The sequence below is a fragment of the Glycine soja genome, chromosome 13 (assembly GCF_004193775.1).
Source record: "Glycine soja cultivar W05 chromosome 13, ASM419377v2, whole genome shotgun sequence".
NCBI classification, from domain to species: domain Eukaryota; kingdom Viridiplantae; phylum Streptophyta; class Magnoliopsida; order Fabales; family Fabaceae; genus Glycine; species Glycine soja.
Genome location: NC_041014.1, coordinates 1,903,486 through 1,924,087, shown reverse-complemented (window position 1 = coordinate 1,924,087; position 20,602 = coordinate 1,903,486). Strand labels below are relative to the sequence as shown.

The 20,602-nt window shown below is 34.5% G+C and overlaps 1 protein-coding gene across 1 annotated transcript; it reads right to left on the bottom strand.

The window, feature by feature from the left end:
* Positions 1-7,959: 7,959 nt before the first annotated feature.
* LOC114381888 (leucine-rich repeat receptor-like serine/threonine-protein kinase BAM2) lies at positions 7,960-9,565 on the bottom strand. Its single transcript, XM_028341112.1, has one exon. The coding sequence runs from the start codon at positions 9,438-9,440 to the stop codon at positions 8,199-8,201; it is 1,242 nt and encodes a 413-aa protein (XP_028196913.1). The 5' UTR covers positions 9,441-9,565; the 3' UTR covers positions 7,960-8,198.
* Between the last annotated feature and the right edge of the window lie 11,037 nt (positions 9,566-20,602).

The following is a 20,602-nucleotide window of genomic DNA, read 5'->3' as shown; positions in this document are numbered from 1 at the left end:
CTATGAGAAAAAGAATAAATATTGAAAGAATGAAAAATGAAGAAGAGACAAATTGGGAACACCTTAAGAGGTGGAGCATTGACCTATTTATAACCATTTGATAAACTAACATTACCTAGTGACCTACTCTATTAAAGCACTAATAACTTCACCCAATAATGTGTGTTCCATACTTATGAGCAATAAATGTGGAACATATATATAATAGTCAAATCTTCCACACCTTGGAACTCACAACAAGCCTTGACAATACCAAGTTGAGTATTAATAATGCTAATGATTGGTATATTCATAAGTGCATCGAAATATATCACATTCAAAATTCCCGGGTAACCCTTGCACATTAGAATCTAATGATTAGAACATAATATAAATCAAAATTGACATCATATGATAACCATCACCTACAAAATACCGACTCACTTAAACCAAGCTCAAAGAGCAACTAAATCTAACTTAGTAGGAAAATGAGAAATTAGTGCAATTGGTAAAATGACAAAACACTAAAATTATAAAACTATCCATACACCAAGCCCCATAAATTGGGTAATACGCAACAACAAAAAAATTAAATGACATAAACACAGATCCGAATGCTTCAATCACCTTGAGGAGTCGAAGGAGGAGTTTGGACACCAACAAGCTGCTCGTCGATTATCTTGTTGAAAATATTCACCTGGGACACATCCAATTCAGGATAAATTCCATAGACTTGAGTTAGGCATCAAGTGAAACCCATTTCAAATTGTTCATAGGCCAACAACTCTGTGTTGGTATTCCTCTTATCTAAAGTCGCCTTGACTTCATCCACCTCGTTGAGAAGCTCTTGAACGCACAACTCCAAAGATTTCTTCTCATCCTTAATTTTCTCCTTCTTGCTCTTCATCTTCGATAGGCTATTAGTAGCCTCTTTCAAATCATCTGCAAAAATCCCCTTGGCAGCCAGGGCTTGCTCAAGTTTCTCAAACCAAACGACAATCATTGACTCTTTTCATGCAACCTCGAACTTTAGATTATCCATCTCTTTCTTATTGTGTTCTAACAAGCATGGCAACCTTTGACGTTGCTCTTCCCAAGGCCTATACTCCTTATCAATCCATCGAGAGACACAAGCTGACTTGGTGTTGAAGAATAACAACACTTTGTAGGCACCAACAAGCCTCATCTTCTTCGGCTTCTCCTCATCGCCAGGGACGAATAAGTGATAGTCAATAACCAACTATCGAAGAAATTTTTTGCCAAACACTGATGTCATTTCCTCGTCTAGGGACAATTGATTCATAACCTTCACCTCCACAAGAGAAGGGATGATGGGAAATGTAACGACTCGCCTCGTCGCTACGATATCGCTAACTCTAAAACGTGTAATTTCAATTTTTAACTGAAATCTCCATTATTTTGATTATGAAAACAAGAGTAAATTTTTTGCAATATACATTCACCAAACAACACACAATCACTTAAATAAACACATATATGTATATCTTAAACTTTTATACACCATTCACATGACAAAAAATAATTTAGTTTTCACATGTATCTAAATCCGAGATTTACATGCCCAAATAAAAAAGAATCATGGAACCACTGCGGATGAGTTGATAACTAAACACAACTCTCTCTCAATGTCATCACGTTGGCTTGGCGGCTCCCACAAAAAGAATGTCCATCCACGTTATCTACTATTGTTCATCTGCTCCCACAAACAAAGTTTTGCGATCATCATAGGTACCAACCACATGATACAAAATTACAATGGTGGGTTTATTAGAAAAGAAACCAATAATTAGCAAGAAAAACAATAACAAGTACCATGATCATACATAATTATCCATCAATTTAACATACACTTAACAACTATTCATCAACTTTTCCACAATTCCAATCAATCATGCTCAGTATGATGCATGCACCTAACCTCAACTCTCAAATTCAATATGCTACCATTTGTTAGGAAATAGCTTGAGCGTGTCCACGTGTGGTCACCCTGTCGTGCATAGGCAACTCGCCCCCCCCCCCCCCCATGGTGATCAACCTGACTTATAAGGGAGTTCCAAACCAAGTGACATGCCCCAAAGTACAAGCATTTTCCTTCATGAAAAGCTACAAGTACTTACTGACAAAGTTTATACTATTTCCATGTAGTATGAAGAGTGACACATGAGCGTCATCAATGCACTGACCGTGGATAATTAAAGATTCTAAGCCACCCCTTCACTCCAAAGATGCTTAAAACTCTTTAACCACTCTATTTTCCTACCATGGATATCCAACTTGGTCACTACACCCCCATGTACATACACAACATACATCATCACAATGACATTATCAACATCAACAACATATCATCTCAATGTCATTATCAACATCAACATCAACATCATCTCATCTCAATGTCATTATCAACATCAACATCATCCCATCTCAATGTCATTCTCAACACAACATCATCTCATCTTAATGACATTACCTATATTAATATCATTTCATCTCAATGATCAACAATAACAACATCATCTTATATCAATATTATCATTAATAACAACATCATCTCATATCAATATTATCATAAACACCAAAATCGTCTCATATCAATTATTATCATCAATAACAACATCATCAGTAATCACATTCCACACATACATGCATATAAATTCCATGCATGAGATTCACACTCCTCAGGTCTTCAAACAATATAAGTCTAATAAAACAATAATGTCATTTATCAATAACAAATGTATCGTATCCCATTAGTTGAAAACATTGTCTTTCTTGAAAACTAACATGCACAAGGACAAACAAACATTCCCATAATTGGGTTCCCTAACCCCAATTATGGTATCAAAGTCATAAATTATAATAAACTGCTCACATCTATTGTGAGCTCTCTATCAACTCCTCTCTACATTGCTCAGAGGTCTTCACGTTCATGTTCGTTGGTCCAAACGTGGAGTTCTATATACCAAATCTAAGGCAATTTAGTATAAATTTCAAAAACAAGGTTAATATCAATATTCAGGGTCAAATACCCTTATCAAAATAAAATGGGCTAAGAGGTGTTTCGGGTTCTACTGCAAAGAGACATCATTTTGAAATTTTGATCATGCCAATGTGACTAGGGTTCAGAGAAGGTCACAAAAACAACATCAAATTTTTTTAAAAAAAAAATGTAATTTTTATGTCTCATTTTTAAGGGTTTTTCAAAGGAAGTGTAAAAACATCCTACTACGGTACCCAAAACACAAGAGATACTAAGACAAGCTCAAACTAACTAGGAGAAAGACATAGAAGTCAAGGTTGCCTTAGAGAAACTACGAAAGCCAGGATTGAGATTTTGTTTCTCTACCGAATCCTTGAGGTGGATTATGAAGATTTCGCTCTGATTAAAATGTTCCCCTCTATGCGATGGCAGCTTGTGGTGGCCACCAATGGTCGTGGGTGGTGGACAAGAATGTGTTAGGGTTTAGGTAGGCATTTAAAGAGAAGAAGCATAAGAAATCATGTTTTTCATGTTGGAGAATGTATTTAGAATCTGCAGGTCTGGCTTAGTGAAATTCAACTTTTGGTGCTGAGCATGACATTTCACTTTAAGCGCAATTTTTCCTTGGGTTGGAATTGCGCTTAGCACACTTGTCTCGTTAAGTGAGATGTTCAAAAATATTATTTTGCAAATCCCAACGATAAAATTGTGAAGACATGGGTTATGAACCTACAGTCCAAATTTGATGATGATCCAACGGTTAACGAGTCTAAGATCGTAATTTTACCGAAATATGTTTGGGTAAAACTTGAAATCTCACAATTTCAACATAGGTCAATCAAACTCCATATAACCTAACATCCACTTCAAGCAATCACATATAGCTAATTCACACAACACCCCAACTCATCAAAATCATTGAAATAATCAAATAACACAAGAAATACAATAAATATCGATTTTCAGTTAGCGAAATTTCAGAACATTATAGGAAAAGGTATTTGTGTTTAAACCAATTTAGAGCAGATTGGCTATTGTTAATGGTCAAATCCACATCCACGAGCCTCTTCCTTGGATCCTTCTATGATCTCTTCAAGGGTGTATTCTTGGAAAGAGGACCAGAAGGAGTGAAAGTCGGCTTCGGGGCAACACTGGCAATAGGGTTAAACAATCCTTGCCCATCCAAGAATTCCAATGTAGACTTAACTACACTATTAGATTGAAGTCTTGTCTTTCACTTGTATCCTTGGCAAAGTTGATTGCTTGAAATTAAAATTGAGGACCCTATTACAAAGACAAGTACAATTGATATAACACGACAAAAAGAACAGAGATATTGTAAACAAAACAATTATTAAAACTACATGCAAATATAGGCTCTTAAGTTGGCTTTGTCATTGCCCAACTTCAATAAATCACTACATCGAAGTTTAAAAGGACAAAAGGTGTCAAGAATAGGAATGAAGGCTCTATCAGAAGACTCCGTGAAAATTTCCTGAGCGATAACTCTAACAGTAGGATTTCGATTCCAATATAAGGGGAAAGTCATAATCCCAAAATCACTTGTCAAAAGTTTTGATTCCCCCTCTCTCTAAAAAATTGATTCCTCCAAGACTTTACACTATAAGAGTCAGCACAAGAATTCCCTTACGAGAAAAATTACTCAATGATACCCAACCAACTATAAGGTTCTTATATAAAGCAAAATAATGAAAAAAAAAACATTAATGGTTAGAATCTTATCTAACCCCTCACAAAGAAGCTCGAACGCCCACACAAATGCCCATCTGTTAGGATGAAGTTAGGAAGGTGCACAATAAATAGTGCATAAAGCAGAGCAATGGAAGTTAGACAAGGGAAATACAACACTAAATTTCCTAGCAAGAAGTTCATACATATAAGTAAACTCGTCCACTCCTATGGGAGGCGACTCACAAATCCTCTCATTATCACTACACGACTCCACTTTAACCAAATTGTTACCACCTACCCTATACAAGCCTTCTTCAACACACCTACCATATTGGGATTTAGATGTATGGATTGGGTAGATAAGGCATTCTCATCTACCTAACTATACCCAATATCAATAGGGACATCCTTGTTGGTTCCCTCAACATCTTCTATGCCATTTCCCTTATACCTTGTTTCACCATCAAAGGCATCTCGAATATCGTCAAAGTATATTATCGACAACTTCATCATTGTCGGACCCCCCAAGGCATACTCCACACTGGTATTTTTTATGTCGCCTTCCTCAAATTGACTGATGAAACCCATGATCGACTCGTTAGAATTATCCAAGGGGTCAATTTTAGGAACCGAAAATAACAGGTTGACAAAGAAAGAGGAAAAGGCTCGCTTGGTGGCTTCACCTGAATGAATGTGTTGGTTGTCATCATCATCTCTTGAAAAAGACACCCTGATTTAGGCGAAAACTAACCAACGCATCTCACTCAACATGGGGAGCAATGACGAAGAAAAGAAAAGGAAGATCTACCATAACACTTAACAAAAACCCAAAGAAACTCCAACGCAATCCTAGAAACCGAAGACCAAAGCACCACGAAAACACAAATAAAATCAAAATGGAAACTAGAGAATGGTGAAAGAATAGTACTTGTCTTGGACTTCTTCATCCTCTCCATATAAAGCTTGCTAAAAATGGAGTTTAATTTCACACTCTTCTTTGAAAGGCTTTTGAAAACAACTGGGGCCACCTTTTTATAAAGAAATGAGGGCTCTGGGCCAAACATTATGGGCCCATCTTGGAAGAAATCTTACAGTCTCAATCTTTTAGAATGAATCAATACAACGGTTAGGGAAGACACATCAAAAGGAGTTAATATCAATCATTATTTTTCCACAAATGCCACATATGAAGCGCACACATAACAAAGCAACACACCTCATCGTCAACATAAATCACAAGGCGACACAATTAAAGTGATGTGACTTACTCCATGATGGGCATCCCGGGTAGACTATTGGGTCTTGAGAAAGAACCTCGACAACTTGGACTTAAAGCATTTAAGCCATAAGGCTCAATGATTAAGCGGTTGTACACCATCCAAGATGGGTATCTCAGGACTACAAATCTCATTGGGAGGAATGAACGACTTATCCTTAAGTATGTATGCCATAAGGCTTAATGCTTGAGGGGTTGTACACCATTCATGATGGATATCCCGTGAACATTAACTCTCAGGGAAGGACGATTTGGACTTAAAGAATTTACACCATAAGGCTCAATGCTTGAGGTGTTGTACACCATTCGGGGTGAATATCTTGGAATACTAATTTAGGTAAACAGGATGACTAGCCCTTAAGCATATACACCATAAAGACATTCAGGATGGGTATCTCAGGACTACAAACCTCACATGGAGAAATGAATGACTTACCTTTAAACCTTTATGTCATAAGGCTCAATGCTTGAGGGGTTGTACATCATCCAGGGTGAATATCCCAGACTATCGATTCAAGAGAACAAGACAACTCATCCTTAAGCATGTATGCCATAAGGCTTAATGCTTGAAGGGTTGTACACCGTTCGGGATGAATAACCTGGATATACCGACTTTGGCAAAAGGAGACAACTTGCTCTTATGTGTCAATGCCACAAGGTCCCATGTTCGAAGAGTAAAACACCATCTAGGGCAGAACTCTGGGATGACCGACTCATCTTGATATTATTGGGCAAAAGAAATGATGCCCAAATCCCACCATAGTGGAGAAGATGAAATGATGGAAGTACAATACGGTACAACATCTTAGAGACATGACGACAAGATAAAAAATGCATTGTAACTTGACATGTCAGACACATACAACCACCCCATGTACCATGTACGAAGGGGGAGAAGACTCAGGCCGCACCATGACAGGGAAAAAAGGGAACAATAAGATCGAGACATGTGGACGTTATTGTCGGAGGACACCATGTATAAATAGAGGTGAGCTACATGACTCACCTCAGGTTCATGGTTAGACAGAGTTAGGGAGAGACATTGATGTTGGCTTTGAGCTAGAGTCCTCTTTCCTCTCACTCTAGTGTTCTCTAATATTAACATGAACAAATACTAATTAGGCAACCCCGTGAATAACAATGAATTCATTTATTTCTAATATGAATGATATACAAACTAAACCATTGACATATTTAACTTTATGTTGACTTTATAAATAAATTGAAATTGTTATCTCCTATCATATCATATTTTATATATCTAAATAGAAATAGCAAATGTAATTATAAAGTATTACTTTTTTTATTGTTAGTTTTTTTTTTCATCTAACCCATTTTTACTTAACATGCAGTTGATATGTAAAAATATGTCGACTTAAAGTTTGTGTTTTTCAAACAAGATATAAAACACAAACTAAAACTTAAATTACAAAATAATCTACTTCTACGCAATAATATTTAGAATAACCGTATGTAACAATTTAAGTAATTTATCATAAATTTAAAAATATGATTTATATGTTTTAACAATATTGAAATTTAATAATAATATAATTTAAAATTTTAACAATATTTGTTTAAAAATATTTTTTATGAAACACTGCAATTTTATTTAATTAATTTGTATGATGGTAAACAAACATAAATTAATTATTACTTTTTTTAAAAATAATAATCTTTAAAATAATCCCTACAATATTTTATATGTATCAATGTATATATATGTATAATTTAATTTAAATTTAAGTATATAATAACAGTTATTTAAATTTTAAGAGAATTATAAAATCTTAAATTTACTATCATAAATTGTACCTAGAAATCCCGGTATAACTAAAAAGTAAAATACATAAAAAGAAATTAATTGAGAAGGTAACGATAGTAAAAATCTCACTTTCCAAAATCAATACTCCAATTTATACCACAGAAGTACAGTGACGAGTTAAACTTTATCTCTGATATAAATAATGATTGATTAATTGTCGCGAAATAGAAAATTAAACCACAAAAAAAACTCAATAATTCAAGTTTTTATAAAATATTAATCTCATAAAAGTATAATACACAATCAGCCAAAAAAAAAAAAAAGTACTTGTTTCGTCACTCAGCTTGGCCATGTTACAAAATACACCTTACGTTATCAATCAAAATCCCAAAACAAAAAGAAAAAAAAAAAAAAGCAAAAACATTGAAGTGTAGTCAATGACTTAGTTGTGGTTGTAGTTGCAGACAGTAACATCACCAAACAATTCACTCCAATCCAATTAACCTCCGTTGATGGTTAAACACGGAGCACTGAGCCTCCGGCCTCGCCGACACCCCGCCGGCGCTGGCCGGACACGTCATCATCACCGTCGGCGGCGGCACCATGCAGTTGTACGACAAGCACAACGACGCCGTATCGGGCACCACGGTTCCGTCCCTTATCGGAATCCCCGTGAGGTAGTTGTGCTGAAGGTACAGCGTTCTGGTGCTGCCGCGGCACACGCTCTTAATGTACACCTCCGGCACACTCCCCACGAACCTGTTGTTGTTCAAGAACAGGCTCTCCACTCCCTCGAGCACCGTGGAGAGCTCCCCGCCCAGAGCATTATGGCTCAGATCGACTATCGATCCGGGCTTGGGCCCGAATCCAGACCTGGGTCCAAGCCCAAGCTCACCAGAGAGATTGTTCCGTTGGAGGAAAATGTTGGAGAGTGCGGGGAAGGAGAAGAGTTGGGCCGGGATGGGCCCGCTGAAATGATTCATACTAAGGTCAAGGAAGACTAACTCAGAGAGTGCTTCTAGGCCGTTGGTGAGGGGGCCCCACATGAGGTTCTGTGAAAAAGACAGATAACGGAGAGATGACGGAAGCGCGATTGGTAACGGTCCTGTGAATTGGTTGTTTTTTAGGTCTAGGTGGAGTAACGGCGAATTGATGGTTCTTGGCAAGGTGCCTGTGAGAGTGTTTGAGGCGAGGATGAGAACTTTGAGTTGGGGCAACTCGGTGAGACTCGGTGGGAGTGACCCGGCGAGTTGGTTGTGACTCAGGTCGAGAGTGTGGAGCTTAATGAGAGAGGAAAAGGAAGGGATGGTTCCCGTGAAGCGGTTGGAAGGGAGCGAGATGACTCGGAGCTTGGTGAGTCGGGCGAGTTGGGGAGGGATGGGGCCGGTGACGATTCCGGGGGAGAGGATGAGCTGAGTCAACTCTGTGAGTTGGGAGATTGACTCGGCGGGGAGGGTGCCGGCGAGTGGAAGGGAGGGGGTGCCGAGGGAGAGGATGGAGACGCGGGAGAGGAAGCAGGTGACGCCGGAGAAGGAGGAGCAGGGATCCGGTGCGGTGAGGTTCCACGTGGAGAAGAAGGGCTTCGTGGGTGAGACTTCGGTGAGGGTGTTCTTGATGGAGAGAAGGGCATTCAGGTCCGTTGGATGAAGAGAGGAGGAGGATGGGGAAATGAGTACAATAAGAAGAAGAAGAAGAAGAAGAACAAGTGTGTAATATGGAGTGGACATTGTTTCTGTTCAGTGAGTGATGAAAGTAAGTAAGTGTGACAGAGAGACACACTTGAAAGAGAGAGCAGAGAAGAGAAGTGTTAAAAGGAGGGTCCAAATTGGGAAAAGGACATAGCGGAGCTTTTGGAGCCTTGGGATTGATTTTTAAAAGCTTGCTCCTTTTCGTTTTCCACCTTTTTTTTCTTTAAATAAATTGTCGGTATTTATTTAAGAAATAAAATAGCTAAAATTGATTTTGATTTTTTTGGAAAGGACCAACAAATTTTGGAGTTTTAATTTTTGCCGAGTATTATTAGTGTACAAACTACAAAATTTATATTTTAATTAAAAATTATTTTTAATATAAATTTTAAAATGTACTTTAAAAAACAGTGGCGGAGCTTCACAATTTTTTTTTAGGGAACCAAAATAACTAATGATATATATTCAAAATTAAAAATTACATATAATTCTATTAACTTTTATACGTATTATTGTTGTCATTAATATAATCAAATGTACACAATCTAATACAATTATCAACATATATAAAAATCTACATCTACTTCTTTCAATTGTTTGAATTCGTCAATAATTGAATTAAAACAAAAGTTTTTATTTATTTATTTTTCAATGTAAATAATTATATTGTTTTAAAAAAATTATCTTTAATTTTATAATGCAATCTTATTTTGATAATCTTCATAATTGAAAATTATTTTTCTATGGCAACTTTGAGAACAAAAGGAGTTAAAATATATAGAAAACTTAATTAATTAATAAATTTTTTTTTCTCTCCAAAAGACTAACTGAATTCAAAAGTTTTTTTTTAAATGTTGATGACTAAGAGTATTAACGATAAAGTATAGAAGTTAAAATTTTGAATTAATTTTCTCCTGTTCATTGAAATCTAAAAGTTAGAATTTGTTCAAAGCTTCTAAACACCAATTAGCTTCACTTCTTTCTCAATTTTCTCGTTTAGTTGTCAATGTTTTTATTTTAGAAAATTTGGTATTTTCTCCCTCAAGCTTAAGCAGATAGTAAGTTATGTCGCCTTTCCATGAAAGTTGTTATTTTATTATTTTTAAGAAATACGTTTTATTTTATTTTTATGTCCATATTAATATAACATAATATGAAAGTGTTTCATTCCATTACTTTTGCAAGTTTACCAGTTACAGGTCAATGTGTAGTTTCAGTAATACTTTTAAATTTTAATCGAGCTTAAACTTCACATATTAATTCAGCTTAGCCTTAATGACTTTATACGTATAATATTAATTAATTAATATTAATATTATATATTTTCTTGTAGGCTCTTGGCTGGGGGGAGCAATGACCCCTCCCACCCCATTAAAGATCCGCCACTATTGAAAAATAATTAAGTATCCGGCATCAACTATTTATTATATCTTCTTATATATGTACGTATCTTCCGATAACATTATTAGGTATTTAATGTTAAAAATCGGTTATAAATATATTATCTTTTTAATCTATTAAGACGTTTTTTATAAAAAAATCATAGTTGATCAAATACTTAAAGTGGATAATATCTAAAATGATATTTGCATATTTGAGGTTGGAATAAGATGACAAATATTGCTTTTTTTTATAGCTTTTTTTGTCGTTTTGGAAATGAATGCTTGAGTTGAGACCATATTTAATTGATCGAACTGGGTAACACTGACCAGAGTGTGAAGGGTTTTGTTACTATTGGGGCAGTGTAAAATGTCGGTGGTGGCGAGTGAGAGGGTGAGGGTGGGTGTGTGAAGGAATGAATGAAGGAGAGAGGCTCAAGCATTGTGACTGAAATTTGAGAAGTGAGGTGGGTCCCATTCCCAAGATTTGTGCAGGGGAATTAACTTACTGCATTGCATTAATGAACCAACAGATAAGATATAGATAGCTCCAGAAATCTAGCTACCTAGCTGCTTCTGCAACGTCTATAGTTACGGAAACATTCATCATTGATGAGTACTATTAGAGTGAGTTTTCGTAAACTGAAAAGAGGGAAGTATATTTTGTTTTGCACAAAGAATCTTATCTGACCCAGGTGCACAATTTCAGCTTTAGGTTACCACCTAAAAATTGGGTAGGGGTAGAACCTCAAAGCTTGATTATTCTAATTTTAAAATTCTTACGAAAATAAATGAGTTTGACAATAAATGGTGGAAAATGTGGCCAAGATATTGAACTCTCACACAACACTCATTTTCGCAAATCAAATCCATATTTGAGGCCATTAACTAGTTTATTTCGTTCAAAAATCAAATACGGGAGGTAATAAGTGGCATGGAAATTTTATAAAAAAAATTATGATCTTATAGTATAAATATTTTTACACATTCATTCAACTACAACTTATTATACACCATAAGTTTATTAACTTTTAAAATAATTATTTTAAAGTAATTCAAATAGTGTTCAATAATTATTATAATAGTATAAAACTGTTTTACATAATAAATCCATAAACATTAAATTTAAATTTTACTATAGTCCACACGATAAATAGTGTTGGTTGCCTAAAATAGAAACTAGTTTGTTTTTGAAGATCATGGTAGAAGAATGGAGAAGGAAGAAAGATGATTGGAGACGCCACTTCAAGGAGAAGATGACTCAAGAAGAAGCTCACCACCATAGGAAGTCATGAATAAGAGTTTGAAGGTAGGAGAAGAAGAATGGAGGGAGAAGGAGAGAGGGAACACAAAATTTGTGCCTCAAAAGAGGTCTGAACTTTGACGTGCAATTCTGAAATGATCAAAGTTGAAAATGCACACACATGACCTCTATTTATAGCCTAAGTGTCACACAAAATTGGAAGAAAATTTGAATTTCTATTCAAATTTTACTTGAATTTGAAATTGAATTTGTGGAGCCAAACTTTGGAGCCAAAATTTCACTAGTTATGATTAGTAAATTTTAGCTATGGCTCATCCCACTAATCCAAGATCAAGTTCAAGATTCTCCCCACTAAGTGTGCTTAGGTGTCATGAGGCATGTAAAGCATAAAGGACATGCACAAAGTGTGACTATATGATGTGACAATGGGGTGTAGCAAAGCAAATGCTCACCTCCCCCTCTAAAATTTAATTGGATTGGGCTTCTCCCAATTCAATTAAATTTATTTTCCAACACACACATCAAATATTCACTCAATGCATGTGAAATTACAAACCTACCCCTAATACAAAAACTAGTCTAGGTGCCCTAAAATACAAGGGCTGAAAATTCCTACATTTTCAAGGTATCCTACCTACATTATGGAGCCTTAAATACAAGGCCCAAAAATAATAAAACATTGATCTAATATGTACAAATATAAGTGGGCTCATACTTAGCCCATGGGTCCCAAAACTACCTTAAGGCTCATGAGAACCCTAAGACCTTCTCTTACATCTCTGGGCCAATCTTTTTGGAGTCTTCTATCCAATACCCTTGGGGGTAGGATTGCATCATGTATTTTTTTATTTTAAAATAATTTTTTTTTATTTATTAATTATAATGTAATTTTTTATAATCCTATAAACTGCTTTAATCAACTGTATTTTTTTAATAAATCCTATAAACTTCCTCAAAGAGTGTTTTTTTAATATATTTTCTAATAAAAAAGTGTTAATATATTTTCTTTCTTTCTTTTCTAAATCATGCTATCTTTCTGTCCTGATCCAGGATTTTTCTATGATTTGAAAGTGTCAAGCCCAAAGCATAAAGTGTATTTTATCTTGCTTTTGGTTTTGTCCATGCCTTATCTAGAGAAACTCAAAAGGAAAACTTGTCGTATTTTATCCCTAAAATTAAGGGAATACGATATGATTAGATATATTCAAGATCTCATGAGTTTTTACCCGTTCTAATTAGATATTGAACCATTATATGACAAGATATGATTTACAAGAGGCTCAATTACATGCTACACTTTTATTTGTGGTTGCCAAATATTATGATATAGATTTAAATACTTTGTAACCATGCGGATTATGGTGAAGTTGAGTTTTTGGTCCAACATTTTTTTTTGCCAACAAAAAAGTAGTAATTATAGCAAGTCGTTATAATTATTACTAAAAATAGACATTTAATATCGATTGTTAAAACCACCAATGTTAATATTATCAATGTTAACATCGATTCTTTAAAAAAATGATGTTAACATACACTACACAATATCAGTTTCTAAAAAAAAAACAAAAACTACAAAAACAACATCGGTTCTGAAAAAACTAATGTTGAATTGTGTAATATAAAGCGCTTTCTACATCAATCATGGAAAACTGATGTAGAAAGTATCTTTACAAATTTTTTACATTGGTTTTAGACCAACCAATATTGGTTTTTGCAAATTTTTTAAAATTTTATCTCTTTTTAGAATGAATCAACCACAACCAATTTATAAAAATATATTAATTTTAATTTAAAAATATTATTTTCATTACAATATCACATTACTTACAGTCTCATAATATTAATCTAAAAACAAATTTAAATGATAGTTATCAAATTGTAAGGTATAAATATTACTCATTTTTAACTTACTCACATATATATTTTACCACCAAATAAGTAAAAACTAGATTTTCTGCATTTGAAAAGCAAACAATTGTTTCTCTTTGTCAAGTTACTAACAATGTACATAATGTAGATTTGCCACAACCACTAACACTGGCACAAACTATTTTCTTTCACGGATCCTGCAACCAAAGAAAATCATCATAAATATAAGAGGGCATGTTGCATCATATTTTGAAGAAAAAACACTCTTCATTCTACAACTAGTTAATTCTAAAAAGAAATGCTATTCAATGATAATGCAAACTAGAAACTGTATAACACTAATCGAGTTAGGCACTGGTATAGAATAGAAGACGAATAATCTTGGTAAGTATGCCATCATGCATGTAGTACTACTACCATGTGTAGTGCCAAAATTTAGTAAATTATGTATTAATTATTACAATTTTCCTCAAGAGAATAGAATAAAGAAGTCAACTATTGCATTGGTTGAACATAGCTGATAAACTAAGAAAAAATAATTTAGATCAATCTCCACCACTCCACCCTTTTGGTTCCCTTACCTTATGTTATCTTTCCAGACATTCATTAACATACCAACCATAGTCTCCAACCTAATTTACTACATTTATGTAGCAATCATTTTCATATCATTGCTAAAAATATCTTACAAAGTCGTTATATACATTAAGTGTGAGTTTGGTTTAATATTTGCACACATCCCAAGTCCACTGAATAGAAAAACTTGTGAAAGGAATGATTGAGTTGAACATCCGTTGGAGGGTTTCTAGCTGAAATCCAAACACACTATACGTGGTTAACAATATCAATGGGGTTCCCAATTTTTAACCACCATTTTCTACACATGCCAAACTACCGATAAAATTTCTCTCAGAGTTAAAATCCTGACTTTAGTACTATATGCTTCTTCTAAGAAGGCAGAGAAGAAAAAAAAATTAATCATGATGCTACTACAATATTCGTAAAATTTATTTTAAGAAAGCTATATAATTTCTCTAAAGCAAGATAAATTCAACCATTAATATTATATTTTTTCGTTACATCAACGTCCTCCAATTACCTACTTTTTTCTTTGTTGGCATCCTCCAACTACCATACATTAAAATTTATGAGAGAAAAAAAATCAATAATATAACTATGCTGAAATATTTCAATGACATTCATGGTTGTTATTGATATCTTTTCATGAAAAAAATTCAGAGTAAATTACATTTGTTTTTTCATATAACATACAACATTCTTCCCCTCTACTCACATCCTCTTATTTTTTGCAAATTATTTGGTATTATAATTCCATGATCAATGTAGTTGTTTTATGATTTCCGCCGTTAGTTGAATTCCTTTTCATAAACTTGGGTGGTCGTGTTTTGAGCCGAGATGATTTTATTATTATTTGGGCAAGTCCTATTATGATGTTCGAAAAGCAAATGTGAAACTTTTACCATTTTTGAAATGTTGTTTTTATTTAAAAGTGTTTAAATTTTTTTAAATAATTTCACATTTCTATTCCTTTTATTATTAGTACATATATGTGAGGGATAAAGGGTGTCATAACAAACATTACTGTATCATAACAACAAATAATATGGCTCTTGGAATTTCTGAGATATATGGCTCTTGGTAAATGTGCAATGCAATAGCCTTTGCCAGCAGATGGTGGATTGGAACCTCTTTTTTTTTTTTTTTTTTTCCAAAGATCAGAATATTTTTATAGTTCTATATAGAATACATAATTTAAAAAATCATTGAAACACTTTTTTCCTTATTGACTTCAAGTAAGTGACTTATCCATAAAGGAAAACAATCATTGAAACACTTTTATAGTCCTCCAAATTCTTTTCCATAGGTTGCTTGGGATAGCATTGGAGGAAGGATGAGAGCTTCCACTTTCTTCCACCGTTATTTTATACCCAAAATTCACTAAGTAGCATCCATTATTGTTCATGCTCCATAGCAATTTATCCTCTAATCTATTGTGACGAAGAGGAATGGAAATGATGTGCTTCCTATCTTCCTCGAGAAATCTACTATCTATCTATCTAATAAAATAATAGGCTGGTGAAAAGTCTAAAATACCCCTATTTAGAACATTGACACATAACTTAAATAAGGAAAATTTCGATCTTTCACTAGCCCATTCCATCATCTAAAGATTGACACATGGCTTTCTCCACTTAGTCGTCTTTCTTTCTCTTTCACTTTGCCCCCAACCGAAATCCCCATTCCCTAACCCTAATCCTCTCACGCAATACTCTACTATTTTAGAATCAGGTTTAATTCCCTCCCCTTTCTTTTCTTTGCAATTTCTCCATGGAGGGCTTTGCAGAGGATCTCGAAGCCCCTGAGTCATGGGAGGTCGTTGATTTGGATGAGTCCATGAACGTCTTCTTCTGGCACCTCCTCTCAACAACTTTTGAGGGAGGGAGTGAAGCTTGTGACACTCTCTACCCCTCACATATATATACTAATAAAGGAATAAAAATTTAAATATTAATTAAAAGTATTTTTAAAACATTTTTAAATACAAGCCTTTCAAAGGGGTAAAAGGCTCACATTCCCTTCCTTCTACATCATATTCAAACTTGTCCAAATAAATAATAAAGTCATCTCGGCTCAAACAAAGCCGTCTAAGCTTCATACAATTAATATAGTACCTATATCCTAATGTCACATCCTATCAGAGCGTTGTGTTCTTGTGTCCTCTAGCATGAGGTTCTTCATAGTCATCCACCTATTCATCTGCTCCCCCAAACACAAAGTTCAAGATCATCACAGGATCCAAACACAAACAACACACATGAAGTGAGTTATCAAATTCCTAACTAATGGAGAGAAACAAGATAACATGTAGGTATAAATATCATATAAACAAAATACAACTTACTTAAGCATCACTCACGTTATTTCACCACTTTGTCGCATAACATTACCTCGCAACACCACACATTTCATTTATTTTCACAACATTCACGTACTCAAGGATCAAAATACAATATCATCAAGTCAATCAATATCGATCAATACACAAGCGTTATGCAACATATACACTAAGACTCAATCCTATATGCAATGTGGTACCATGTCAGTGAAAAACCTCGTCGAGCGCCTAGGAGTACATGACAAGACAAACCACACACTAGTAAGTCAGGTCACTTTTACTAGGTAAGATCATAGGAAGACTAGTCAGGGTCACAGTGTTTTGCGAGAATGCTCCAACCATATGGGATCAACATAGGCTTAAAGGAGCACTCAAACCGGGTGACCCCCAAGGCCTACACTCCGAAGAGTCCGTTAGGACCTCTCCCTCCTGATTCAGGTCCAACCCAGAAAACATTTTAGCACACAGACTCTATCTATGAATTATACAAAATACACGACTCCTCAATTGTTCTCAAAATAGTTTTAACTCGTTGCCCTTTACAGGTCTTAGTTTTAACTTGTCGCCCTTAAAGGGACTTAGCATTAACTCGTCGCCCTTAAAGGGTCTTAGCATTAACTCGTCACCCTTGAAGGGTCTTAGCATTAACTCGTCGCCCTTGATGGGTCTTAGCATTAACTCGTCGCCCTTGAAGGGTCTTAGCATTAACTCGTCGCCCTTAAAGGAACTTATAGTCGTGTGATTGTACAATCCATAGTTTACAACTCAATGCATACAACATCTCAATGCACACAACATCTCAATCACATGCATACTTAGTTTATCACATACACTCGATCTCAATCACAATGGTATAATCTCAAAATAGCATGTTATCACACTTCATGAATCATATTCACTTTACCTATGAATTATGCAATGCACACAACTACTCAATTGTTTTCAAAATCATTTTAACTCGTCGCGCTTGTGATTAAACTCATCGGGTTCCCACAATGGATCCCATCACAATACTCGTCGCGCAAAACTTGTCGCCCTTAAAGGGTCTTACAGTTGTATGATTGCACAATTCATAGCTCATAACACAATACACATCTCAATATACATGTATTCCATCATTCATCACATCACATGTTCAATTCACCACATACTCAAAATTTGAATCATCATTTCATATCCTCAATATAATAATTTATACGAAAGATTATCACAACCTAGGGACTAAAACCCCTCAAATAATATTATACAATTATATCAAAATCATAGGTCAAAATATACAAACACCAAGAGCACAATTTGTCTAGCAATTCTCATCAGAACATCAATATTTTATTTATAATAATAAAGGGAAAATTGCAATTTAATAAGCATCCCAAAATAAAACCCCAATTTAATCCTCTAAGGATCCCTACACATGTTCTCACTAACCTCTAATTGTGAATAACTCATCCCTTACCTCTAAGCGGGCTCACGTGTCTTTCGACAGTGATAGAGACACCTCTAACAAGTTCCTGAGATTCCTCTGGTTGCTCTAATAGGGTTCCTAAACGTTAGAGAGAATGAGAAGGGATTGAGTCCTCCATTTGTACTATTTTCATGCGATTCCTTTTTCTCCCTCCACGAATATTATCTCTCCAATCCCAACGGTGAAAGTGTGAAAAATTGAATTTCTAACAACGTGTCCAAATTTAATGAGAATCCAACGGTTAACAAAACTGGGATCATATTTTTTCTGAGACTATTTTGGGTTTCTGCGGGAAAAGAGAAAGCTACGGTGCGAAGGGTATTTCTCTTAGCCCCGACATGTTTCTACAATTCCCAACGGTGAAAATTCTAGGAATTAGGTTTCGAAAGTGATTATAAATTTTCACAACGATCCAACGGTGAATGAGTCCGAGATCATCATTTTTCTGAGATAGGTTTGGTGGGCTGCGAGAAAAAGAAAAGGTTTTGGGGAGGAGGAGAAGGAAAACGAAATTGAAAGGATGAACAGTAGTAAAAGCTACCATCTAACCTAACATATCGTTATTTATACCTACGATTCTCACAGCCTATTATTTTATTTATTTTTATTATTTTATAAAAACAAACTTTATTTTATTTGTTATCAAATGCATATATAAAATACTTTTTTTATTTTCTCTCAAACTATTATTTTAATACACTTATTTCTCTTTATTTATTTAATTACAAAAACCTTATCATAAAACTCTATTTATTTACAAATAACAACTCCTTTCAAATTAGTCTACGAAAAATGGGATGTTACAAAGCTTCTCTCTTCTTCCTCATAGTCTCTAGTGAAGGATCATAGTTTCTTGTGCTTCTCTGTGTCTGACCTCAAGAACAAGGTCATGGCAGGGGTATGTAAAACTTGAGATAGGAAGGGCAATGGAAGTAATTTGAAATTTTAATTTTTTTCATTGGTTTTGCTTTGTCATGCTATCTCTCTCTCTCTCTCTCTTTTAATTATTTATGGGGTTTTAAAAATGGATTTTTTCTTTGTTTTCAGGGTTCAACTTTTTTTTTTTACGTTTGAGATCAGATCGAAGTAACTACTCATATAGGTTTTAGTAAATGCTCTTGTATTACCACCTTGATGATAAATAACACCGATGGTTGGTATATTTTGTTATTTGTTACCATCCACTCTCTGTTATTTTTAATTTGTTTTAGTTAACAACTTTGTCTTAATTCTATCTGTTTATTTTCCATCAGAACTCTGAGATGGAGTGCTCCAATGACACCAGGATAAATATTTCAATCCACAAGTCAACAACAGACACTCTCACAAACTTTTGACATAAAAAAAAAGGTCAGTCCTTCAACTAAAGTATGTTTAAGTTTTTTCTAGCCAGGGTAAGATTTTGTTTAAGTGATGTAGCCTTGTTGAGTTGTTTCCTATGTGGTGACTATTTTATTTGGTTGTCTCAAATTCATTTGTGAATACAAGGAAGATTATTTCCTCTATTATTGATTATTGTTAAGAATATGGAAAACAAAATATGAAATCCTCTTTGTCCTCTGGTCCTGTAGTAAACAAGTGGTTGGACGGGGACTTGCAATTGACTATATGTTTCTCAATTAGGATGCTTCTTTTTTATTAATTGTGAATGGTTTTGTTTCAATTTTTATTTTCTGAAATTGTTGTCATTAGAATTCTACTACCCGAGTTTATTATATATTGTTTCTTCATTTTGCTGGATTTTGGTTGAATATTATTTTCTACGTTGCTTGATGCACAATTGCTATCTTTCAAAGTTACCAATTTAAGGTTTGTAGAAATTTAACATTGGCTGCTATATTTATTTTAAGGTGCCTATATCATGTTAGTTTATATAGATTAAATAGAATGCTCATTTTATTTTCGTTTTGGTTTACCCGCTTGATCCCATTGGGTTATTTCATTTGTCATTTGTTTGATTGTTCTGTGGTAAATTGTAGGCAAAACCAAGAAGAGTGGAATGAATCACTTAATTTTCCATCTCTTGCAAAGATGACTCAACCTTCTGCTCAATTGTTTTTTTCCTCTCTTTGTTTTTTTTTTCACATAATAATCATTCAAGGAATACTTCAACCCAACAATAATTGCCTTTTTTTGTGTCTTTTTTCAAATTCTAGTGCTTGAGGTATGGGGTTGCTATGCTTATTTAGAATCTCTTTCTCTTTATAGACAATGATAATGCAATAAAAAAACACATCTAGGTACAAAGTTTTTAATCCAAATTTTCTTTTTCTTTTTGTTGACAGACACAAGAAGAACAAAAATCTC

What these genes read in the sequence shown, in the direction of transcription:
- LOC114381888 (XM_028341112.1), bottom strand. Translation starts at nt 9,440, where the DNA reads ATGTCCACTCCATATTACACACTTGTTCTTCTTCTTCTTCTTCTTCTT.